Genomic DNA, 27,598 nt, shown 5'->3' on the forward strand with positions numbered 1-27,598 from the left:
TTGCCGTGCACCTGCCTCCAGAGTCCCCCAGGCATCTCAGCCCCCCAGCTGCTCATGGCTGGCCCGAGGCTCAGGTAACCAGGGCTGGCCAAGGCTTGCGTTGCCAGCAGTGGCAGCAGCAGAGGTGTGATGGGGGCGTCACCCTCCCCTGATCGCAGGGTCACCTCCTGCCCCAGAGGGCTCCTGGACTGTGAGAGGGGGCAGGCTGGGTTGAGGGACCCCTCGTCCAGTGCATGAATTTTCATGCACCAGACCTCTAGTATACTATGAAATATTACTCATCCATAAAAATGAATTAAATCTTACCATTTGCGACAGTATAGATGAACCTAGAGGGTATTATGCTAAGTAAAATATGTCACAAAGACAAATACCATATGATTTCTCTTATATGTAGACTCTAAAACACAAAATAACAAACAAACAAAACAGAAACAAACTCATAGGTACAGAGAACATTTTGATGGTTGTCAGATGAGGGAGTGTTATGGGTAGGGGTGAAAAAGGGGAAGGTATTAAGAAGTACAAATTGGCAGTTATAAAAATAGTCTTGAGGACATAAAGTACAGCATAGGTAATATAGTCAATAATATAGCAACAACTATGTATAGTGTCAGATGAGTACTAGACTTTTGGGGATGAGTACTTTGTAAGTTATATAAATCTCTAATCACTACGCTGTATACCTGAAACTAACATAATATTGTATTTCAACTGTAACGAAAATTTTTAAAAAAAATTAAAATAGGTAAATAAATCTCTGCCAATGGTAAAAATAAGTTTATATGTAACACATGTCAAATTTTCCTAAAAGAAACATTTTCCCTCTAAAACTGTTATCAGCAAGGCAAAATTATTATTATTATATTCCTATGTTTCTGGATGCCTACTGGGATCTTATTTAGCACTTACCTCTCTATGTACTCTGCAAGAAGTTGTTCGGTGGCAGATGAATACATCCACTCATTTCCAACTTTCTTAGTATATCCTGGTACCTCCTCATTTTTCTTGTTGAACTTGAGATTCAAACCCACATTTGCTTTATGGTCTCCGTGAGGGCTGAATTTAAACCACACAAACACAAACACACACACACACACACACACACACACACATTTTAAAATTTTGTTGAAAGAACAAAAAGTTTTGATTTCAAATCTTAGAAAAAGTTAGTTTTAATTGTTCTATATTTTAGTTATCATGGTTATTTCTGAATTAGCAGTAATTGAAAAAAATAGAGGAAATCCAAGTTAAGAAAGCATAAGTTAACAAAGATTATGTAATTAGAGAGGAGAATGATATAGGAAAATATACTACTGAGATTCACACACACCTTGATACCTTTTTTCAAGGTTCAATATACTAGCTGCAAAAATAACAACTGTCTTTTCAACCACCTATAACATGCCATTTAGAGAAAATATCACCATCAGAGAAATTTATGTAAAATTTTTAAGGAAAATGTATACTAAAATATTGATCATTTTATCTTTATCATTCAATTTTTTCTGCCACTTTAAGTAAATTTCTTTAACATAAACTTACTTTCTCCTAGATCCTCTTCCAATAAAAATACTTCCTGTAAACCTTGAAACAAGGTATCCACTCACTCCAAGGCGACTGGCCAACACATATCCTGGGTTGTACTTTATGGAATATTTCTTGAAATATAAAAACAAAAAGGTCAATTATAGAAACGCAAAGCATTAAATGTTATTTCTTTATGTTTAAAATTTGGAGATAACCAAGACATGACTAACCATTGTATTGTGGCTATATAAGAATTCTCAAAAGTAAATGATCATTTCGCTACCCTCTTTTTAAAAAGGATCTGTAAGCAGAATCTTTCTGCACCTTCCCTTCCTTAAAGGATAGAATTTCCAAGGACAGGTGAAAGGAAGAAGAAATATACAGTTTGTGAAATGTCTCAAGAAATAAACTCTACAATAAGTAATAAATGGCGAACAATGCAGGCAAGAATTAAATGCTTAAAATAAATTTTCATATTGCAAGTAGGGCTTAGTAAAGTACCTGGGAAAAAAAATCAGGCCTTGATAATTATTACAATGAATTAAAACATGAGTATGTCATCAAAATAGCTGCTGCTGAGCGAAATTAAAAGTATACTCTGCCCTGACCTAGTCCTGGGTTTGATTCCTGGTTGGAATGCAAATGGCAGGCAACCAATTGATGTGTCTCTTTCACATCCATGTTTCTCTCTCCCCAACCTCCTCCCTCCTTTCCACTCGCTCTAAAAAATCAATGGAAAAAAATATCCTCTGGTGAGGATTAAAATATGTATATGATATTTATGTCATATATAGATATAAACAATACTTGTTTCCCCTAATATTTATTATCACATGAAAGTAACAATAATTTCTAACATAATTTACATAATGATAACACATACTTATTTATATTTATAGGAATCATATAAATGTTTTATATTCATGTTTTATTTTATATGAATATAAGGATATTTTATCACCAATAAATACAAAATTTCCAGAGAGTAATTGGTAAGGAATTAATTCATCCACTATTATTTTTTTAATGATCATGTCTATAGTCACTCCTAAGTGGATAAAGATTTTTAGTGTCCTGGAATATAAAGTTACCATTAATAGGCTAGTCAAGAATATGACACAATTTTGATTAAGAACCTTATCAGATTTAGAAATAATACAGACAAATCAAGTATGCTTTCCAGAATAGATAATAAAAATTAAGGTAGCAGGTTCTCTATCACAGGTAATTATCAGTTTTTTAATAAGCGTCTGGAAATGTGTAGGGGCACATCATGTTACAATGCCCTGGCTGGTATGGCTCAGTGGACAGAGCATTGGCTCGTGCACCAAAGGGTGGTGGGTTCAATTCCCTGTCAAGGGCATGTACCTGGGTTGCAGGTTCGATCCCCGGCCCCAGTCGGGGCACATGCTAGATGCAACCAATTGATGTGTCTCTCTCACACTAATGTTTCTTTCTTTTACTCTCTATCTCTCTCCCTCTCTCCTCATTTCTTTCCACTCTCTCTAAAAATCAATGGAAAAAATATCCTCGGGTCAGGATAAAAACAACAACAAAAGGCACAGGCTACTACTACTCAGTGTTCAGGGGCTAAGGATGTCAACTGTCCTACCAGATAAAGGACGTAACTGTTTTGCCCAAAATACCAACAGTACTACTTTTGAGAAATATTGGGTTATGGTATAACTAAAATTATTAAAGTCACACAAACAGCCCTGGCTGGTTTGGCTCAGCAAATAGAGTGTCAGCCTGCAGACTAAAGGAACCCAGGTTCGATTCTGGTCAAGGGCACATGCCCAAGTTTCAGGCTCAATCCCCAGTAGGGGGCGTGCAGGAGGCAGCCAATCAAGGATTCACTTTCATCATTGATGTCTCTATCTCTCCCTCCCCCTTCCTCTCTGAAATCAATTAAAAAATTACACAAACATCCTAGAAATTGTAAAATAAATAGGTGAGACCGTTAGGAGAGAGAAAGAAGGCTTGAGTAAAAGTTAAAGAAGGTATGTAAAGAGAAAGTACACCTAGAAACACTATATGCTAGAAGTGGGAAGGTGCCTGCAGGTCTAGAAAAAGCTAGGCATGAAGGAATGAATGCAAGTTTTTCCACCTCCACTGACTCCCAGAACAGAGCTACAGCTTTTTACTTAATGGGCCACTGTCTCCATTTCCTGAATGTGCTTGGAGGATTCTTCCTCTAAGAGGCCTAATGGTAAGATTTTAGGAACTTTTCTGCCTTCCATAAAGTTTCCTCATGGGTATGCTGATGCCTAATGCCATACATTCATTCCACAGGATATAAAACTTTAGATTTTATCATTAGATAAAATAAAAGTAGCAATAGCTGGCTGCTTGTGAATTAATTTTAGTCAAGTTAATTATCCAATCAATAAGAAAAATGACAGATATATCAGGATCTTCTCCCTATTTTAACAGGGAAATCAGAAAAAGGACAGTGAACATCTTCGGAAAAAAAGGTCCTGAAAAAGGGTGCTGTGACCTTAAATGCAATTTTCAAGTTTTCTCTAGGGACTATTCATCTTTAGCTGAGTAGAGACATTTAACTTGTGTAAGAAGGCCATATGTCACTTGTAAATATAAAATGCAGGCTTTGATTATCAAGCATTTAAAAACCCAAGTCTATTCCCAGAGGGTATGCTAATCAACGTGCTACTTATAAGTTCGAATACAATAACCCATAGTAACCATTATAGATTAATAATGGGATTTCAGTGATTCCCCCCACTCCCCCGTCAAAGTTCTACATGAAGTTCTAAGCAGACTCCACATTTATTTTTAAATAATACTAGATATAACTGTAAGGAAATTTAATTAGTATTAAATAAAATATTTGCAATAAATTCCAAGAAGTTGGCAAAAATATCATTCTAATATTTTTTAAAGTTCATTAATTCTAAATTAAACAATATGGACTATAGTACTCACATGCTGGTTCTGTATTAAAGCATCAAGATTGGGTTCACATGGAATGCTGAAAACCACACGAATCCTACCTTCTGTAATCACATCCCCTGAATCCTGAACCTTGGAGAAAGAAAAAAATCACAGTAGGTTTTAGTCTCTTTCACTACATTTTACTCACTTGATTTTTCTATTTATTTGAACAGTGTTTATTATTTCTGAAATGCAGTAAGACAATAAAGTTGGATAGTGGAAATTCTCTTGGAATTTTTGAGGGAATGTGATTATACTGCAAATTTGAGTCTACATTGTTTAATAGGTGTTAACCAGTCTCTCTCTCTCTTTTTTTTAAATTAACTTTTAATTTGCAAATAATTTCAAACTACCAAGAAGTTGCAAAACTAAAAACAGGTCAAAGAACAATTGAAAAACATTTACCCAGATCAACCTACTGTTAACATTTTACTCCATGTTTTAACACTTGTGCTTTGTATGCATATTTAAATATATATAATTACTAGAGGCCTAGTACATGAAATTTGTGCACTGGGGGAGAAGAATGGTGTCCCTCAGCCCAGCTTGCACCCTCTCCAATCTGGGACCCCTTGGGGGAAGTCCGACTGCAGTTGGACATCTCTCTCACAATCCAGGACTGCTGGGTCCCAAGTGCTCGTCTGCCTGCTTGCCTGCCTGCTTGCCTGCCTGCTTGCCTGATTGCCCCTAACCGCTTTTGCCTGCCAGCCTGATCACCCCCTAACCACTCCCCTGCCAGCCTGATCGACGCCTAACTGCTCCCTGCCGAAATGATTGCTCCCAACTGTCCTCCCCTGCCAGCACAGTCGCCCCCAATTGCCCTCCCTTGCTGGCCCGGTTGCCCCTAACTGCCCTCCCCTGCCGGTCTGGTAGCCCCTAACTGCCCACCCCTGCAGGCCTGGTCATCCTCAACTGCCCTCCCCTGCCGGCCTGGTCACCCCTAACTGCCCCACCCTGCAGGCCTGGTTGTCCCCACTTTCCTCACCCCCCTGCAGGCCAGGTCCCCCCAAACTGTTCCAGATCTGACCAGTAGGAGTCCCTTCAACCTGGTTCCTGTGACTATGTGATACCCTCTCATCATTTGCACAAAAAGATAAGTAGCAAAGACACATATGTGTATGTATAGGCATATATGTATATTTGCATGTGCCTTTTTCCATGTGAGAACTGGACCTTCCCAAAACATTAACACATCTATAAATTCATTAACCCAATAATACATCTAAAATAACTATAGAATTGATTCATATATACCACAATATACTACTAAAGAGAGCAGGATTTGAATTCTTTTTTATCCCCACCTCCTGACCCCAACATGCTTAAGACTAAAGATATATAGCCAAATACTATGTTCATTAGTTAGATGAATGAATTCTTTCTTATTTTTACACTTCAGTATTACTTTCTATTTTACACTTAAGTGAAGAAAAGGTAAAGAATTGTATTAATTTCAAACCAGAGAGAAATTTAATTAGTAACAGTAACTAACTTCTCCAGCACAGCCATAATAGGGGGTTCCCAGCATAAAGACCGTACTTCTAGGAGGAAACAAGTCATCCAAAGTTTTGATATTGGAGAAACGGGAATCAAAAGCTCGGATGTCCTATATAGAATAAAATATAAAAGTAAATCATCACAGTCAAATCTTTCATAGATTGTACACAAGTTTTTTTCCTATGGGACTATGGCTATATTACTTATAAATGTCAAACGCAAAGACTGTCTACATACCAATACTGGCAGCTAAAATTTATTGACTGCTTTTAGGCATTGCACACTTTTATTATTTCATTTTATCCTTAAGACAACCCTCTGTGGCAGAGACCATTATTAATTATTAGCCCCACTTTAGAGATGAGGAGACTAAGGCACAGAAAGAGGGTGAATCTTGCCCAAGGTCATATAGCTACGAAGTCAACTTAGGCATCTGTGCTCTTAATCACTACACTGTAATGTTTCCCCAAAATTACAGGATCACTACATGCTTTAAAAAATGTTATCCCCACACTACATCTAAGATTACAAACACAACAACAGCCTTTTGCATTTACTAATTTATTTAAGGCAAACATTTTCTTTTGAGAATAAAAATCTAAAAATGCAAAGGTATAAGTTAATGCTGAGATTTTTCTTTTAGAGATTAAGTTAAAAATAAATTAGCCCTGCCCTAGTGGCTCAGTTGGTTGAACACTGTCCCGTGCACCAAAAGGTTGCAGGTTTGATCCCCAATCAGGGAGTGTATGATAGGCAACCGATGTATGTTTCTCTCTCATTCTACCCCTTCCCCGCCATCTCTCTCCCTTCCTCTCTCTAAGCATGTCCTCGGGTGAGGATTAAAAAAAAAAAAAAAATTAAAAGGACATGTTCCTAACCACAGAGTGTCGGAGGATGTAATCTGCCTTTTAAAAAAGACAATATTTTGCAAATTATATTAAATAATAGTTTCCATTATACATTGATATATTACTCTTTTAATTAGAAGCCAATGTTAATATGATATATAGTCTGTCTTTATACAGTGTGCAATAGTGTACACTAAGATATAATTGAGACCTGATGGAGACTTACCTTGACAACAGCTTGATAAACAAAAGGAAGAACTTGTTTTGACCATTGTTTCTCTAGACGAACTTCACCATTTTGATTTATTTGATATCTATGACCTGTGAGTAACTGAGCATATACAACTGCAGATGTTTCATTAATTATTATTCCTTTTCTTCTCAGGTAGCTAAAAGAAAGAATAAAAAAGAAATATAGATATGTATGAGTGTGTATATAATTTAGGATGACAATCATCCTCCAAACCACCAACTCATATTCAAATGCTTAAATAAATTTTAAATAAATATGCTAATAATTCTAAGTACTTAAGACTTTTGCATTCGTTTTTTTACTCTCTGAATACCTATCCCAATGTCTGTGAAATTAAATGAGAAGTCACAGAACTATAAGAAACTCCTATGTTTTTTACACCAGGAAGGCTATCATATAAAAAGTGAAAACAAGTGTTGGAAAAGAAGTGGAGAAATTGGAACATATATATTGCTGGTAGGAATGTAAAATGGTGCAGTTACTGTGTAAAACAGTTGGGCAGTTCCTCAAAGAGTTAAACATAGAATTGCCATATAGTTCAGCAATTCCACCTCTGGGTATATACCCTAAGAACTAGAAATGGATACTTAAATATCTATCTATCTATCTATCTATCTATCTATCTATCTAGCAACCATAACGCTGTAACGACCTGAATGACCAGTCGCTATGACACCCACTGCAGCCAGTGAACCTTTGTAGGCCCCTCCCCCAGCCGCCCCACCCCTGATCAGCCTCTCCCACCCTGATAGGGGGGCAGAGCCGGTGGCCAACTCCTCTGTGCCCTTCCCCCTGACTGGCCCCATCCCTGATCGACCCCCCCACCCAAATAGGGGGCGGGTCCGGCTGGCAAACCTCCTGCAGGCCCACTCCTTGGCCAGCCCCGCCCCCAATGGGCCCCCACCACCCTGATCGGCCTGTAGCCCCTCCCTCTGGCCAGCCCCGACCCTGATTGTCCCTCACTACCCCAATAGGGGGTGGGGCCAGCTGGCTAAACTCCTGCAGCACCTCCCCCCGCCAACCCCGGCTGGCCCTGCCCGATGGCCCTCACAGCACTGATCGGCCCACAGCCCCTCCCCTCAGCCTGCCCTGCACTGGATCGGTCCCTGCAACCCAATCAGGGGAGGGGCCCACTGGCCAATCACCCGCAGCCCCTCCCCCCAGTCAGCCACTGTCACCTCCTCCCAACAGGCCCAGCCCTGATCCGCCAATTGGGGCCTGGCCATTCGGACCCCACCCATGCATGAATTCGTGCACTGGGCCTCTAGTTAATAAATAAATACTCATAGTAACACTACTAACAATAGCAAAAAGGTAGAAACAACCCAAATGTCCACTGACAGATAAATGGATAAACAAAAGGTAGTATATCCATATAATGGAATATTCAGCCATAAAAAGAAATGAGTACTGATACATACTACAATGTATATGAATTTCAAAAACATGTTCAATGAAACAAGCCAGACACCAAAGGTCACATATATGATTGCATTTATATGAAACATCCAGAATAGGTAAATGCAGACAGACAAAAGGTTGACAGGGGCATTCATTGGGCCCTTTCTTTCTTTCTGTCAAAATATTTATTCTGTTCTTAATTGGGTTGAATGGTAATACAAATATTGTGAGCCAGACATACCTTTCTCATGTATTATACTTTAAATGCCCAAAACTTTATATAAAAACCACACGACCTTGTTTCTCTCACTATTCATACTATGGAACCTCGGATCTAATCTGTGCTTTGAATAACTTCTCTCCTTGACTATGACTGTTATAGCTCTGACAAAACTAGTCCCAGGGGGAAGTTTCGAGGGGGAAGAAATTGCTGAACAGAAACTTCAAGCCTTCTGTGGCTAATAGTCTAAAAGACTCCCTTAAAAGTGAAGATGGAATACAAAAATACAGACTCATACAATTACTGTAAGACTGCTGGGAAAGTTTTATTACTACCCCAGTGCTTACACTAAGAGCTACAACTTGCAACTCATACCAAATCCTGAGCATTGTCATTTTCAAAGATGTTAAGGACATAAACATTATCCTGAACCTGATGGCAGCAGCAACAAGAGAAGCCTGAGTGCTCACTCTAAGGTATAGAGCCATGCTCAGGATAGACACCAACATCCACTTCAACTAAGGCTCCTGGGGTACCCTCACGGTCATGTTAAAGCACAGCCCTGGGAAGATCACAGAGCAGGGCATCCATCCACCATTCTCAGGATTTTGCTCCAAATGGAGAAATCAAGTCAGGCTGCATCTGGAAAGCATGAGAGGAGCTGTAGCCACGTCAGCAACACTGGGATTTGCTCTTTGCTGGCAAGGCCTCCTGGTACAGTTTAATTTTGTCCATATCATTGTCTTCATTAGGAAAACTTTGGTGGCTCACGAGAATGTTCTCCACTAGGAACCAGGCTGGTTCCCCTATGTTAATATTGTCCTTTGTCAAACCATCCAGTGAAGCCATGTTCTTTGCAGATCTGGTCCATCTGGGAAGGAATATGGCCACCTTCCTTTTTCTGGTCACATGTACAACCGCCCTCCCCTGCTGGCCTGATGGCCCCCAAATGCCCTCCCCTGCCGGCCTGATGGCTCCCAACTTTCCTCCCCTACTGGGGCCTGATTGTCCCAAACTCCCCTCCCCTGCTGGCCTCATTGCCCACAACTTCCCTCCCCTGCCACGACCTGCCTACTACACTGAACCTGCTTCCTCCATGCGAGGCAGTGGAGATGTTAGTACCAGGCTCCTCCGCGCTGCACAGAGCGGGACCCCTAGGCCTCACTGCGCAGAGCGGCCACCGAGCCCCGCCTCCGCTGTGAGTGTGGCCATCTTGTGGCAGCCATCTTATGGTGGCCATATTGTGTTGAAGTTGCGTGAGGGCGTGATACCACCTAGGCTTTTATTATATAGGTCTAGAGGCCTGATGCATGAAATACGTAAAAGGGGTTTAGCCCTCGCAGCCGTGGCAGCTCCTAGGACACTTGAAACTAAAGAGAAAATGAACAAATGGGACTACATCAAACTAAAATGCTTCTGCACAGCAAAAGAAACCATCAACAAAACAACAAGAAAGCCCACTGCATGGGAAAACATATTTGCCAATGTCATATCTGATAAGGGCTTAATCTCCAAAATTTATAGGGAACTCATACAACTTAACAAAAGGAAGATAAACAATCCAATCAAAAAATGGGCAAGGGACCTAAATAGAACACTTTTTGAAAGAGGACATACAAGAGACATATGAAAACATGCTCAAAGTCACTAATCATTCGAGAGATGCAAATCAAAACAACAATGAGGTACCATCTCACACCTGTCAGACTGGCTATCATTAACAAATCAACAAACGACAAGTGCTGGAGAGGATGTGGAGAAAAAGGAACACTCGTGCACTGCCGGTGGGAATGCAGAATGGTGCAGCCACTATGGAAGACAGTATGGAGTTGCCTCAAAAACCTAAAAATGGAACTCCCATTTGACCCAGTGATCCCACTTCTAGGAATATATCCCAAGAAACCAGAAACACCAATCAGAAAGGATACATGCACCCATATGTTCATAGCAGTACTATTTACCATAGCTAAGATCTGGAAACAGCCTAAGTGCCCATCAGTAGATGAATGGATTAGAAAACCATGGTACATCTACACGATGGAATACTATGCTGCTATAAAAAAGAAGGAACTCTTACCATTTGCAACAGCATAGATGGAACTGGAAAGCATTATGCTAAGTGAAATAAGCCAGTCAATGAAGGAAAAATACCACATGATCTCACTCATTCATGGATAATAAAGACCATTATAAACTTATGAACAATAATAGATACAGAGGCAGAACTGCCTCAAACACATTGTCAAATTGCAGTGGGAAGGCCAGGGAGGGTTGGGGGCCAGGAGGGAGGGGGGTAAGAGATCAACCGAAGGACTTGTATGCATGCATATAAGCATAACCAATGGACATAAGACACTGGGGGTAGGGGAGGCCAGGGGATTGTCAAGGGCGGGGAAAAAAAGGAGACATATGTAATACTCTTTGTAATACTTTAAGCAATAAAACAATAATAAATAAAAAAAGTCGCAAATGAGAAACAACTCAATTGTCCATCCACAATAGAGTGGGTAAATTGTGCTGTCTTCATACAATGTAATGCTATCATTAGTGAAAGTGAACAAACTATAACTATATGTACCAATACAAATGAATATTAAAATCACAGTACTGAGCAAAAGAAATTAAGGTAAAAAACAGTATATTCTGTGTGAATCAATCATGTAACATTCAAAAATGGGAAAAACTAATCTCTGGGGTTGTAAATCAAAATAGTTATTGTTGGGGGAGAGAAGTGGATGGTAATGGCTTAAAAGATTTTGGTATAAGGATTTTGGCTTTGTGGGACTAAGGCAATTTTTCTTTGTTTCTGTTTATTGACTTGTATTCTGGTAGTACATGTGAAAATTTATCAAGTAATACACTTATGATGCGTACATATTTTTTCCTCTGTACATATACTTCAGTAAAAATTTTCTATTAAAGAAAACCACCAAAATAGTTATTTAGAACAGTATTTTAAAACTTCTAAGTGGTTGGGAGACCTTTTCTATTTAACTTTTGCTTTATTTTATACTTTTATAGCTTTGGGGTCATTGTTGTAGTCTGTATTCCTTCTGTACTTTTAATTTTCTTGCATTTACTTAGCAGCCTATGTGAAATGGCTTATTTATTTATTTATTTATTTATTTTGTGGGGCTGTGGAATCTAATCTATTATTATTAAGTCAAATGATTATATTGCTTAGATTTTGTATCTGCATATTTTCTTTTTAATTACCAAATCTGTCAGAAAGGTCAGTTTTCCAAAATTATGGTGGTCCTTAATTCGCTTCAGTTTTTCCTGAAGACCGTTAAGACACCATTGATTATAAGATATATAATTGATTTATTAACCACTGAGCAAGAAAAAGAGTCCACCAATGAAACTACAAAATTGAAAACTACATTTTAAGTTCAAGATGATAAAAAGTGAAAATATGCACTTCAAAATCCACCAAATAAATGAGGTCAACTATGTTATTCAGGACATAACGCTTTATGTGGTTCTATCTACATTGTGAAATAAACTTTCCGTAGTCACCTTTCCCACTATTTATAGCCTTCGATTCAATTTTGTCTGATTTTGAATATTGTAACCCTTGCTTTCTTTCTGTCTGCATTTCCCAATACTTAATAATGTATTATTTCATGAGACTGAGCTGAAACAAAGATGCATTTTTAAATGGTTGGGATATAAATATAAAATTATAATTTCTGAAAACTATAGATGGTGAGGGATTACTGTACCTTAAACCTTACTAATTTTGGTGTTAGGTGTACTTCTTTTTTTTTTTTTAAATATATTTTATTGATTTTTTACAGAGAGGAAGGGAGAGAGATAGAGAGTTAGAAACATCGATGAGAGAGAAACATCGACCAGCTGCCTCCTGCACATCTCCTACTGGGGATGTGCCCGCAACCAAGGTACATGCCCTTGACCGGAATCGAACCTGGGACCTTTCAGTCCACAGGTCGACGCTCTATCCACTGAGCCAAACCGGTTCTGGCAGGTGTACTTCTTATAGCTGGTTTACAGTTGGATAATCATGCTGGTGATATAATCAAAGTGCCTCTGTACTTTAATTGAGGAGCTATAGCCACTGAGATTTAATGACAATTCTTATTTTAATTATGTTTCTGCCATTTTATTTTATTTATCATTTTAGGCAGCCTAAATTATATTTTGTTTTGCTTCTCTATCATAGATTTTTTCTTTTTCTCAAAAGTTTTTTTTCAATTACAGCTGATATACAATATTATATTAGTTTCAGTTGTACAACATAGTGTTTAAATATTTATGTAACTCATGAAATGATCTCCCTGATAAGTCTATACCAGGGGTGGGCAAACTTTTTGACTCAAGGGCCACAATGGGTTCTTAAACTGGACCGGAGGGCCGGAACAAAAGCATGGATGGAGTCTTTGTGTGAACTAATATAAATTCAAAGTAAACATCATTACATAAAAGGGTACGGTCTTTTTTTTTTTTTAGTTTTATTCATTTCAAACGGGCCAGATCCGGCCCGCGGGCTGTAGTTTGCCCACGGCTGGTCTATACCATATGTAGTTATTACAATATTACTGACTATATTCTCTGTGTTTAGTTTACATCCCCATGACTACTCTGTAACTACCAATTTGTACTTCTTATCCCTTCCCCCTTTGCACCCATACCACCATCACCCCTCTCATCTGGCTACCATCAAAACATTCTCTGTTTCTGCCTATTCATTTATTTTATTTAGATTCCACGAATGAAATTATATGACATTTATTTTTGCTGACTTATTTCACTCAGCACAATACACTAGGTCCATCAATGTTGTTGCAGATGGCAACATTTCATTCTTCTTAACAGCTGAGGCATAGTCCATTGTATATATGCATCGCTTCTTCTTTATTCATTTGTCTACCAATGGACAGGTTGCTTCCTCATTTGGCTATTATAGATAATGCTGCAATAAACATTTGGGTGCATATGTCTTTTCAAATGAAGTGTTTTGGGTTTCTTCAGATAAATACACAGAAGTGAAACTGGTGGGTCCATCTTTTGTTGTAAAGTCTATTTTGTTTGGTATAGGCATTACTATCATAAGTTTTTTTGTTTGTTTGTTTGCTTCCATTTTCATAAAATATTTTCCATCCCTTTACTTTCAGTCTTTGTACTTTTCAATCTGCAGTGACTCTCTTGTAGACAGCATAAGTAAAGGACTTGTTTTCTTATCCATCCAGCTACCTTATGTCTTTTGATTTAATCCATTTGCATTTAATAAATTGTTTATAGATATGTAGTTATTGCTATTTTGTTAATCATATTTTTTATATTTATGTTTTTTCTCTTCTTCTTCTTAAGAATCCCTTTAACATTCTTGAAATACTGGATTGGTGGTGATGAACTCCTTCAGTTTTTCCTTGTCTGGGAGGCTCTTTATGTGACCTTCAATTCTAAATGATAGCTTTGCTGAGTAGAGTAATCTTGGTTGTAGGTCTTTGCTTTTCATCACTTTGAATATTTCTTGCCATTCCTTTCTGGCCTGCAAAGTTTCTGTTGAGAAATCAGAGGACAGTCCTATGGGCACTTCCTTGTAGGTTACTAACTGCTTTTCTCTTACCATTTTTAAGATTCTCTTTGTGTATAACCTTTGACATTTTAATTGTGATGTGTCTTGGTGTGGACCTATTTGGGTTCATGATGTTTGTGATTCCTGGGCACGTAAGTTTATTTCCTTTACTAGATTAGGGAAGTTTTCAATCATTATTTCTTAATAAAGGTTCCCAATTCCTTGCACTTTCTCTTCTCCTTATGTTATACCATGATGCAAACGTTGGTGCTGATATTGTCCCAGAAGCCCCTTATACTATCCTTATTTTCCTGGATTGTTTTCTTTTTGCTGTTCTGATTGGGTGTGTTCCGCTACCATATCTTGCAAATCACTGACACAATCCTATGCTTCATCTAACCTACTATTGATTCTTTCTAATGTAATCCTCATTTGTTATTGTATTCTTAATTTCTGACCAGTTCTTTATTATGTTTTCCATCTCCATTTCTCTTTGTTGAAGTTCTCACTGAGGTCATTGAGCACCTTTATAACCAGTGTTTCAAACTCTGCATCTGGTAAAATGCTTGTATACATTTTGTTTAGTTTGTTTTCTAGAGTTTTGTTCTGTTCTTTAATTTGGGACATGTTTCTTTGTCTCCTCTTTTAAGCTACCTCCCTGTGTTTGTTTCTATGTATTAAGTAGAGCTGCTACCTCTCCCAGTCTTGGTAGAGTGGCCTTATGTAGCACATGTCCTGTGGGGCACAGTCTCACTGTTCACCTGAGCCAGGTGTTCCAGATGTGTCTTTTATGTGGGCTGTCCTCCTGCTGTAGTTGAGCCTTGATTGCTATTGGCATATCAGTGGGAGGGATTAACCCTCAGGCCTATTGGTTTTGAGGACTGGCTGCGACTACAGTGTGTTAGTTCTGGGGCCTGTGCTCTGCCCAAGGACACCTGTTATGAGCTACAAAGTGATCTGCAGATGGTTGCCACTTGTACTGGGCTTGGAGGTACCTGGAAGAGGCTAAGCTATGAACTTAGGCCATATGTCACTATTGCCAGACTTGGAGCTGCTTAGCAAAAGGTACGAGGCACTATAAGGCCAGTTGCTCCTTGTTTGGGGTTTGAGAGATTTTAGGAAAGTCTGAAGTATGTGCCAAAGCCTTCTGTAAGGAAAAGCCATTGGAAGTGGCTTGGGTGGGCCTGCAAGTTGGACGGGGTCTCAGAGAATCACCAGGGCAGGGCAAATATTGTTACCCAGATTGATGGAAACCCAGATATGGAGCCTGCAGTGCAGGGGAAAGCATTCAGTAAAGAAACATGGCTTCTGCCAGCACTTCTGTCTGGGAGAAAGCTGCCCCTCCAGTCCTCACCGTGAAGCTAGACAATTCAGTTCCTCCCCATAAAGAAAAGCTGCTGCCCCAGTCCTGGAGCTTAGAGCAAGTGGGTATGAGTAAGTCCATGCATGGGCTCTGTAAGAGGAACTTCCTGGAACTCCAGCAACCTTCTGTTTCACTCATCCACAATCCCCTCTGGTTCTTTTAGCCAGAAGTTATGGGGACTTCTTTTCATGGCACTGGGCCACTGGGCTGGGGAAGCCCTGTATTGGGCTGGGATACCTTGATCCTCAGGAGAGACATCAGCAGCAGAGATATCACTCCCAACTTTTAACCACCACATGTGGGTTTGGAACCAACCTGTTCCGCACCTCTGCCCCTTCTACTGGTTTTGATGTAGCTTCTATATATCCTTAGTTATATGCTGTCTGGTCAGCCAGATATCAGATAGTTCTCACTAATGGCAGTCTTTAGTTTATTTGCAATTTTGATGTGGTCATGGTAGCAGGCAAGTACACCATTTTCCCTACTCTGCCATCTTGACAGGAAGACTCCTATAATTTCTTTCATTTAATTTTTTTCTTGCTAGTACTTTGCAAGTTAGAAATCTTGCTTTATATTTCTATTTATGGTTACTTCTGACTTAAACTTTTAAAAACATTTCATACTTCTCCAAATTTCTAAATTATAAACAAACTACCTTGTAACTTTTTTATATCTAAAATGAGAATTAGTACTTAAAATTCTTTACTAGTTACAGTGTTTACAACCAATATTTTGATAACCTTATTTTTTTTTATGTAAGTCTATCTCTTCTTGTTTGAGGTTAAATAAAGCACTCTCCTCCAAATTATCCTCTAATTGCATCATAATGTTCTCTATAACATCCATAAAGTATTACCTTGCTCCCTTCTCCCAGGATTCTGTTCTTCTTTAATTCCTAAACCTTTTGAAACCATTATATCCTCAATATCCACATTCTTAAATGAATGTTCCACAACTTCCCTGGGTAGCTCTCTCAAGTGGTAGCCTCTCAATGTTACATGTATGATCTATCCAAGACCACAGTAGTTCTTCAGCCTCCCTATCTTTAATAACCTTCTCCTCCATTCTACTTTGGTCACCTATTCCCTTGGCTATGACTTGGGTCAAGACATCACCCATTTATTTATTTTTATTTGTATTATTGAAAGTATTACATATGTCCCCTCCTCACCCCCACTGACTCCCAAAAGCCTGCCCCCACCCCTACCCCCACCCCAGACTTTCACCACCCTATTATGTGTCCATGGGATATGCATACATGCACACAAGGTATTTGGTTGATTATCTCCCACCCACCCACGATCCCCTACCTTCCCACCGAGATTACAGACTCTGTTCCATGTTTCCATGTCTATGGATCCATTCCATTCATCAGTTTATTTTGTTCATTAGATTCCACATATGAATGAGATCATGTGATACTTGTCTTTCTCTGATTGACTTATTTCACTTAGCATGATACTCTCCAGGTCCCTCCATGCTTTCGCAAAGGGTAAGAGCTTCTTTTTAACTGCTGCATAGTATTCCATGATATAAATGTACCACATTTTTTAATCCACTCGTCTATTGATGGGCTATTTCCAGATCATAGCTATTGTAAATTGTGCTGCTATGAACATAGGGGTGCATATATTCTTTCTGATTGGTGTTTTGGGTTTCTTGGGATATATTCCTAGAAGTGGGATCACTGGATGAAATAGCAGTTCAATATTTAATTTTTTGAGGAAACTCCATACTGTTTTTAATAATCGCTGCACCGGTCTGCATTCTCATCAGCAATGTACTAAGGTTCCCTTTTCTCCACATCCTTCCTAGCACTTGTCATTTGTGGATTTGTTGATGGTAGCCATTCTGACAGGTGTGAGGTGATACCTCATTGTCATTTTAATTTGCATCTCTCTGATGATCAGTGAATTGAGCATTTTTATGTCTATTGGCCATTAGTATGTCTACTTTGGAGAAGTGTCTATTTAAGTCCTTTGTCCTTTTTTAAATTGGATTGTATGTCTTCCTCTTGTTAAGTTGGATATTAACCCTTTATCAAATGTATCATTGCCAAATATGTTCTCCCATATAGTGGGCTCACTTTTCATTTTGTTGAAGGTTCCTTTTGCTATACAGAAGCTTTTTATTTTGATGTAGTCCCATTTGTTTATTTTCACCTTAGTTTCCTTTGCCCTAGGACCACGGTCAGCAAACTGCGGCTCGCGAGCCACATGCGGCTCTTTGGCCCCTTGAGTGTGGCTCTTTCTAAGGAGATGTATCTAGAAACATATTGATATGAGAGATGTCTGGAGAGTTTGCTGACTATGGCTTCTTCTAGGGTTTTTATGGTTTTCAGACTTATATTTAAGTCTTTTATCCATTCTGAGTTTATTCTTGTGTATGGTGTAAGTCGATGGTCTAAGTTTCATTTTTTTGCACGTATCTGTCCAATTTTCCTAACACCCTTTATTGAAGAGACTCTCTTGACTCTGTTGTATGCTCTTGCCTCCTTTGTCAAATATTAATTGAGCATAATGGCTTAGGTCGATTTCTTGGGTCTCTGTTCTGTTACATTTATCTACATGCCTGTTCTTATGCCAGTACCAGGCTATTTCGATTACAGTGGCTTTGTAGTATAACTTGAAATCTGGTATTGTGATTACTTCAACATTGTTTTTCTTTCTCAAGATTGCTGCAGCTGGGAGAGAAAAAAATGGCGGAGGCTTAGACGGACGTGTTGGTCCTTCGTCCCGGAGCAGATAGGGGCGAGCAGCTGAAACGGGTAACAACCAGCCCGATCAAGCTGGGGAGGTTCAGCTGAGAGACAGTCTGCAGCCAGGAAAGACAGAGAACTCCTGAAAAATGCGGATGGTTAGAGATTGAGGCTGAAACTTCCCCCTGGGCGCCAGCGCAGCGGCGAGACCACGCCATCTTGGGAAGCGGTTACCTACCGGCATCCAGAGATCGGCTACTAACCCAGCGGCTACTAACCCGGAGGCGGCGACTTGCGGGCGGCGCGACTGCGGGAGCCCAGAGGAGGCCTGCGCCCCTCCACGGAGGGGCGGACACTCCTGGGCGGCCAGCAGAGGCACAGCGACCACACCATCTTGGGAAACAGAGCTGCTTGAGACTAGGATCCTGGCCTCAGCACCACCCAGTCTGATCTCAGACGCATACCAGGACCCTGCAGCCACTGGGGACAGAGACCTGTGACCACAGCTACAGACCTGCAGACACGGAAAGTTCGGAGATCCCTGCTGCAGATCCGTGAGTAGCAGAGCCCATCCCCCCTTCCCCCAGGATCGCGGGCAGTGCCAGAGTAACTAACTGATAGACCTACCCCTTGCCGGGGCCTCAGCGCTGCAGAAACTTTGGCCTGAAAGTGCGCGAGCACCTTAGAACTGATCCTATGCGCACTTCGGGCTTCAGAGCCCTGGGCTGGGAGCAAAAACGCACACAGCACCAGGAACTAATCCTGTGCGCACTGCTGGCATCAGAGCCCTGGGCTGGGAGCAAAAACGCGCACAGCACCAGGAACTAATCCTGTGCGCACTGCTGGCATCAGAGCCCTGGGCTGGGAGCAAAAACGCGCACAGCACCAGGAACTAATCCTGCGCGCACTGCTGGCATCAGAGCCCTGGGCTGGGAGCAATCGCGCGAACGGGAGTTTGTCCGCCTAGCACAGGCCCAGAAACCCCGTTTCTCGGGGCAGGAGGCAGCACCAAGCACCAGTGACTTGACTGTGTTTCTTATCACCTGCGCCTGAGATCCTGATTTCCTGTGCATTCATACTAAGAGCCAGTGAATCCAATTCCTGGTGCAAGGGCACACAGGGACCCTGATTCTCAAGGTGAGGTTGCGCGAAGCAACAGAGACTCTGATACTGAACTCTTGGGGAACTCTGACTCCTGGCGCAAGCTAGGGGGCTCTGCTCTGGTGCTAAACACGCGTCAGGGGGGCCTCTATTTCAGCACAGTGCAGGCAGGGTCCCTAATTCTAAGGGCACGCGCGAGGCCACATTGAGTGTTGGCAACACTGACACAGAGCGAGCCTGGTTCCCACCAACCAACAACAACCACACATCTTAGTGTCAGAGCTCTTCAGTGACACTAGGGTGGTGGGAGCCTCCCACTGCGCACGGCCCAGGCCCACGCAACTCAACCTTTGAACCATCAGGAGATAATCAGAATGAAGAGACGACACAATACCCAGAGGAAAGACAATGAAGAATCACCAAGAAAGGAAATTAATGAAGCTGAAGTGTGCAACATGACAGAAAAAGAATTCAGAATGATGGTTGTACAATTCATTCACCGGATGGATGAGAAAATCAACAACCTATGCAAGAATCAGGAAGAAATGAAAAGTGATATAGCTACAATCAAAAACACCATGGAAAGTTTCAACAGCAGACTAGAAGAAGCAGAAGACCGAATTAGTGAGTTAGAAGATAAGGCAGAGAAACAAGCTCAATCTGAACAGCAACTGGAGAAAAGAATTAAAAAACAGGAGGAGAGCCTAAGGGAGCTTCAGGACAACATGAAACGAAGTAACATACGCATAATAGGGCTGCAAGAAGGACAAGAAGAGCAGCAAGGATTAGAAAATCTATTTGAAGAAATAATGACAGAAAACTTCCCAGATATGGGGAAGAAAAAAGTTACACAAATACAGAGAGTCCCAGGCAAGATGAACCCCAAAAGACCGACACCAAGACACGTCATAATAACGATGGCAAATATACAAGACAAAGAGAGAATCTTAAAGGCTGCAAGAGAGAAGCAGAGAGTTACCTACAAAGGGTCCCCCATCAGATTATCAAACGATTTCTCAACAGAAACACATCAGGCCAGAAAAGAATGGACGGAAATCTACAAAGTGATGCAAAGCAAAGGACTGAATCCAAGAATACTCTATCCAGCAAGGCTATCATTCAAAATTGAAGGGGAAATAAGAAGCTTCACAGACAAAAAAAGGCTAAGGGAGTTCATCACCACCAAGCCAGCAATGCAAGAAATGCTAAAGGGACTGGTGTAAAAAGAAGAAATAAAAAGCCCAGAAAGAAAGCAGCCACAAAAAAATAGAAATGGCTACAAACAAGTACCTTTCAATAATAACTTTAAATGTAAATGGACTAAATGGTCCAATCAAAAGATATCGAGTGGCTGAATGGATAAAAAAACATGACCCATACATTTGCTGTCTACAAGAGACCCACCTCATTAGAAGGGACTCACACAGACTGAAAGTGAAGGGATGGAAAAATATCTTTCAGGCAAATGGAAATGAAAAAAAAGCTGGGGTAGCAATACTTATATCCGACAAAATAGACCTCAAAGTGAAGGCCATAACCAGAGATAAGGAAGGCCACTTCATAATACTAAAGGGATCAATACAACAAGAGGATATAACCCTGATAAACATATATGCACCCAATGCAGGAGCACCCACATACATAAGAAAACTCCTGGAAGGTATCAGGGGAGAGATCGACAACAATACAATTATAGTAGGGGACTTTAATACACCACTAACATCACTGGATAAATCCGCTAGACAAAAACTCAGCAAAGAAACAGCAATCCTAAATGACTCACTAGATCAGATGGACTTAATTGACATCTTCAGAACACTTCACCCCACAGCTGCGGAATATACATTCCTCTCAGGTGCTCATGGGACATATTCAAAAATAGACCACATATTGGGTCACAAGCAAAGTCTCCACAAATTCAAGAAGATTGAAATCATAAAAAGCATCTTCTCAGACCACGATGGCATAATGTTAGAAATAAACCACAATAAAAACAACCCAAAATACTCAAACACTTGGAAGCTGAATAGCATGTTATTAAATATTGATTGGGTTACCGATGACATCAAAGAAGAAATTAAAAACATCCTGGACACTAATGACAATGAAAACACAACAATCCAAAACCTCTGGGACACAATGAAAGCAGTCCTGAGAGGGAAGTTTATAGCTCTACAGGCCTACCTCAAAAAACAAGAAAAAATGGTAGTTAATCATCTAACTCTACAACTCAAAGAATTAGAAAGAGAGCAACAAGAAAAGCCCAGAGTGAGCAGAAGGAAGGAGATAATAAAGATTAGAGCAGAAATCAATGAAATAGAGACCAAAAAAACAATACAGAAAATCAATGAAACCAAGAGCTGGTTCTTTGAAAGGATAAACAAGATTGACAAACCCCTAGCCAGGCTCACCAAGAAGCAAAGAGAGAGGTCCCAAATAAACCAAATCAGAAATGATAGAGGCGAAATAACAACAGACCCCAAAGAAATACAAATGATTGTTAAACAATACTACGGACAACTCTACTCCAACAAACTAGACAACCTGGAGGAAATGGACAAATTCCTAGAAAAATACAACATTCCAAAACTCAATCAGGAAGAATCTAAAAATCTCAATAGGCCAATAACGATGGAAGAAATTGAAGCAGTCATCAAAAAGCTTCCAGCAAACAAAAGCCCAGGACCAGACGGCTTCTCAGGGGAGTTTTACCAAACTTTTAAGGAAGAACTGAAACCTATCCTCCTCAGATTACTACATAAAGTCCAAGAGGATGGAACACTTCCAAACACATTTTATGAAGCTAGCATCACCCTAATACCAAAACCAGGTAAAGACAACACAATGAAAGAGAATTACAGGCCAATATCCCTCATGAACATAGATGCCAAAATCCTCAACAAAATCTTAGCAAATCGGATCCAGCAGTACATCAGAAGGATCATACACCATGACCAAGTAGGATTTATCCCAGGGATGCAAGGATGGTACAACATCCGTAAATCAATAAACGTGATACATCACATAAACAAATTGAAAGAAAAAAACCACATGGTCATATCAATTGATGCAGAAAAAGCATTTGACAAAATCCAACACCCATTTTTGATAAAAACTCTCAGCAAGGTGGGAATAGAAGGATCATACCTCAACATAATAAAAGCCATATATGGCAGGCCCACAGCCAACATCATACTCAATGGACAAAAACTAACACCATTTCCCCTAAGAACAGGAACAAGACAGGGATGTCCACTCTCTCCACTCCTGTTCAACATAGTCCTGGAAGTATTAGCCATTGCAATTAGACAAGAAGAAGAAATAAAAGGCATCCAAATTGGAAAAGAGGAAGTAAAACTGTCCTTATTTGCAGATGACATGATATTATACATACAGAACCCTAGAGACTCCATCAAAAAGCTACTAGACTTAATACATGAATTTGGCAATGTAGCAGGATACAAAATTAACCCCAAGAAATCCGAGGCATTTCTATATACCAATAGTGAACTTTCAGAAAGAGAGATTATAAAAACAATCCCATTTACCATCGCACCCCAAAAATTAAGATACCTAGGAATAAACTTAACTAAAGAGGTAAAAGACCTCTACTCAGAAAACTATAGGACGTTGAAAAAAGAGATAGAGGAAGACATAAACAGATGGAAGAACATACCATGTTCTTGGATTGGTAGAATCAACATCATTAAAATGTCCATACTACCCAAAGCAATCTATAAATTCAACGCACTTCCCATTAAAATACCAATGGCCTTCTTCAAGGATCTAGAACGAACTCTCCAAAAATTCATCTGGAATAAAAAAAGACCCCGAATAGCTGCAGCGATCCTGAGAAAAAACAAAGTAGGTGGGATCTCAATGCCAGATATCAAGCTGTATTACAAAGCCACTGTTCTCAAAACTGCCTGGTACTGGCACAAGAACAGACATATAGACCAGTGGAATAGAATAGAGAGTCCAGAAATTAGCCCGAACCAATATGCTCAATTAATTTTTGACAAAGGAGGCATGAACATACAATGGAGCCAAGATAGTCTCTTCAATAAATGGTGTTGGGAAAATTGGACAGATATATGCAAGAAAATGAAACTAGACCACCAACTTACACCATACACAAGAATAAACTCAAAATGGATAAAGGACTTAAATGTACGACAGGAAACCATAAAAATTCTAGAAGAATACAAAGGCAACAAAATCTCAGACTTATGCCAAAACAATTTCTTCACTGACACAGCTCCTAGGGCAGTTGAAACTAAAGAGAAACTGAACAAATGGGACTACATCAAAATAAAAAGCTTCTGCACAGCAAAAGAAACCATCAACAAAACAACAAGAAAACCCACCTCGTGGGAAAACATATTTGCCAACGTCATATCTGATAAGGGCTTAATCTCCAAAATTTATAGGGAACTCATACAACTTAACAAAAAGAAGATAAACAATCCAATCAAAAAATGGGCCAAGGATCTAAATAGACACCTTTCAAAAGAGGACATTCAGAAAGCCAAGAGACATATGAAAACATGCTCAAAGTCACTAATCATCCGAGAGATGCAAATCAAAACAACAATGAGGTACCATCTCACACCTGTCAGAATGGCCATCATCAACAAATCAACAAACGACAAGTGCTGGAGAGGATGTGGAGAAAAAGGAACACTTGTGCACTGCTGGTGGGAATGCAGACTGGTGCAGCCACTATGGAAGGCAGTATGGAGGTTCCTCAAAAAATTGGAAATGGAACTCCCATTTGACCCTGTGATCCCACTTCTAGGAATATATCCCAAGAAACCAGAAACACCAATCAGAAAGGATATATGCACCCCGATGTTCATAGCAGCACAATTCACCATAGCTAAGATCTGGAAACAGCCTAAGTGCCCATCAGTAGATGAATGGATTAGAAAACCATGGTACATCTACACGATGGAATACTATGCTGCTGTAAAAAAGAAGGAATTCTTACCATTTGCAACAGCATGGATGGAACTGGAGAGCATTATGCTAAGTGAAATAAGCCAGTCAATGAAGGAAAAATACCACATGATCTCACTCATTCATGGATAATAAAGACCATTACAAACTTTTGAACAATAATAGATACAGAGGCAGAACTGCCTCAAACTGATTGTCAAACTGCAGTGGGAAGGCCAGGGAGGGTTGGGGGGGAGGAGGGAGGGGATTAAGAGATCAACCGAAGGACTGGTATGCATCCATATAACCATAACTAATGGACATAAGACACTGGGGGGTAAGGGAGGGCAGGGGTCTGTCAAGGGCGGGGGGGAAAAAAGGACACTTATGTAATACACTTTGTAATACTTTTAGCGAAAAAAAAAAAAAAAAAAAAAAAAAAAAAAAAAAAAAGATTGCTGCAGCTATTTGGGGTCTTTTTTTTGGTTCCATATAAATTGTTGGAATATTTGTTCCTGCTCTGTGAAATATGCTGTTCGTATTTTAATAGGGATTGTATTGAATCTGTAGATTGCATTGGGTAATACGGACGTTTTAATGATGTCAATTCTATGTACCCATGAACATGGTATCTTTTTTCCCTTGTTTATATCTTCCTCTATCTCTTTTCTCAATGTCCTGTATTTTTCTGAGTACAAGTCTTTTACCTCCTAAGTTAAGTTTATTCCTATGCATCTTAATTTTTTTGTTGCAGTGGTAAATGGGATTGTTGGTTTTTAGTTCATTACTGGTGTATAAAAAATACATCAATTTTTGGGTGCTGTGTTTCCTGCTACATTGTGAAATTTATTTATTAAATTTAGATTTTTGGTGGAGTCTTTAGGTTTTCTATGTACAATATCATGTCATCTCTGATTAATGAGAGTTTCACTTCCTCATTTTCAATCTGGATGCCTTTTATTTCTTCTTCTAGTCTGATTGTTGTACTATGACTTCCAGTACTATGTTGAATAAGTGCAGGGAAAGTGGATATCCCTATCTTATTCCTGATCTTAGGGGAAATGGTTTTAGTTTTTGTATGATGATCACTGTAGGTCTGTATCATGTTGAGATATGATCCCTCTATTCCCACTTTGAGTTTTATAAAACATGGGTGCTGTATTTTGTTGAATGCTTTTTCTGCCTGTATTGATATGTACATGTGATTTTTATTTTTCAATTTATGTGATGTATCACGTTTACTGATTTGCGAATATTGTACAAGCTGTGCATCCCTGGAACAAATCCCACTTGGTCATGGTATATGATCTTTTTAACATATTGTTGGATCCAATTTGCTAAAATTTTGTTGAGGATTTTAGCATCTATGTTCATCAGGGATATTGGCCTGTAATTCTTTTTCTTTGTAGTGTCTTTATCTGGTTTGAGATTAGGATAATGCTGGCCTCATAAGAAAAGATCGTGGAAGTGTTACTCGCGGATTTTTTGGAATAATTTGAGCAATATGGGTGTTAGTTCTTGTTTCAATGTTTGGTAAAATTCTCATGTGAAGTCATCCGAACCAGGGCTTTTGTCTGTGGTGAGTGTTTTGATTACTGCCTCTATTTCATCAGTTGTTATTGACCTATTCAGGTTTTCTGAATCTTCCTTATTTAGTTTTGGGAGACTATTTTTCTAGGAAATTGTCCAGCTTGTTGTCATATAGTTGTTGATAGTATTTTCTTACAATCCTTTGTATTTTTCTAGTGTTAATGGTTACTTCTCTGTTTTTGTTTCTGCTTTTATTTATTTGGGTCCTCCCTGTTTCTTTCTTTTTTTAATTTTTATTGATTGCAGAGTGGAAGGGAGAGGTAGAGATAGAAACATCAATGATGAGAGAGAATCATTGATTGGCTGCCTCCTACACACTCCCCTACTGGGGACTGAGCCCACAAACTGGGCATGTGCCCTGACTGGGAATCGAACCAGTGACCTCCTGGTTCATAGATATACGCTCAACCAGTGAGACACGCCAGTTGGGCCTCTCTATTTCTTGATGAGTCTGGCTAATGGTTATTCAATCTTGTTTATCCTTTCAAAGAACCAGCTCTTGTTTTCAGTAATTATTATTATTACTAGTGGCCCAGTGCACGGGGCGTGTGTGTGTGTGTGTGTGTGTGTGTGTGTGTGTGTGTCCCTCAGCCCGGCCTACACACTCTCCAATCTGGGACCCCTGGAGGTTTACAGGGATCGGCCTAAACCAGCAGTCGGACATCCCTCTTGCAATCCGGGACTGCTGGCTCCTAACCACTCATATGCCTGCCTGCCTGATTGCCCCTAACCACTCTGCCTGCTGGCCTGCTCGCCCCCAACTGCCGCCCCCCGTCACCGGCCTGCTCGCCTCCAAATGCCCCCCCCCCCCGCCAGCCTGCTCACCCCCACTGCCCCCCGTGCCAGTGTGCTCGCCCCAAACTGCCTGCCCTTCTGGCCTGCTCACCCCCAACTGCCCTCCTCTGTTGGCCTGCTTGCCTCCACCTTCCCTCCCCACTGGCCTGCTCGCCCCTAACTGACCCCCTGCTGGCCTGCTCACTCCAAACTTCCCCCCCACAGTCCTGATCATCCCCAACTGCCCCCGACTGATGGCCTGCTCGCCCACAACTGGCCCCCCTGCTGGTCTGCTCACCCCCAACTGCCCCCCCGCACCAACCTGATCACCCAACAACTGCCCTCCCCTCTTGGCCTCTAACTGCCTCTACCTCAGCCCCGCCACCATGGCTTTGTCCAGAAGAATGTCTGAAAGGTCTCCTGGAAGGTCTCCCAGTCTAATTAGCATATTACACTTTTATTAATATAGAGGCCTGGTGCATGGGTGGGGGCCGGCTGGTTTGCCCTGAAGTGTGTACCAGATCAGGGTGGGGGTTCCCTTAGGGTGTGGGGTGGCCTGGGCGAGGGGCCTGTGGTGGTTTGCAGGCCGGCCACGCCCCCATGAGGTGAGGGTCTGAGGGCTCTTTTCAAGCTGGCCACACCCCCTTCAGGGTGAGGGTTCCTGCTGGGGTGCCTGGCCAGCCTGGGTGAGGGGCTGATGGCTGTTTGCAGGCTGGCCACGCCCTCCAGAGACCCAGGCCCCCAGCCCCTCCTTGAGCGGAGGCCAGGACCGGCTGGAAGCTTGGCTTCCTCCGCCGCTGGGGGCAACCCAAGCCTCCAGCTCTGTGGCTGCCGCCATCTTTGTTGGGTTAATTTGCATACTCACCCTGATCGGCTGGTGGGCATAGCGGAGGG

At 40.7% G+C, this 27,598-nt stretch overlaps 1 protein-coding gene across 6 annotated transcripts in view; it reads right to left on the minus strand.

Annotated features, from left to right (window-relative positions):
• XRN1 (5'-3' exoribonuclease 1) overlaps positions 1-27,598 on the minus strand; it is a 218,737-nt gene that overhangs the window by 73,371 nt on the left and 117,768 nt on the right. For 5 of the 6 annotated variants that reach the window (XR_011470291.1, XM_070405900.1, XM_070405899.1 and 2 more), the window contains 5 exons: positions 7,054-7,216; positions 5,975-6,088; positions 4,474-4,572; positions 1,546-1,661; positions 913-1,059 (listed from right to left, as the gene is read on the minus strand). Coding sequence is in view for 5 of the 6 variants with exons in the window: in XM_070405900.1 (XP_070262001.1) it covers positions 913-1,059; positions 1,546-1,661; positions 4,474-4,572; positions 5,975-6,088; positions 7,054-7,216 (639 nt within the window). In the remaining variant the exon portion in view is untranslated. Of the gene's footprint in view, positions 1-912; positions 1,060-1,545; positions 1,662-4,473; positions 4,573-5,974; positions 6,089-7,053; positions 7,217-12,137; positions 14,225-27,598 lie in introns of those variants that run through there. The other variant, XM_070405903.1, reaches the window with a different exon arrangement.

Source organism: Myotis yumanensis, unplaced genomic scaffold (assembly GCF_028538775.1).
Source record: "Myotis yumanensis isolate MYYU_CA2020_CCGP unplaced genomic scaffold, mMyoYum1.0.hap1 SCAF_2, whole genome shotgun sequence".
Taxonomy (NCBI): Eukaryota; Metazoa; Chordata; class Mammalia; order Chiroptera; family Vespertilionidae; genus Myotis; species Myotis yumanensis.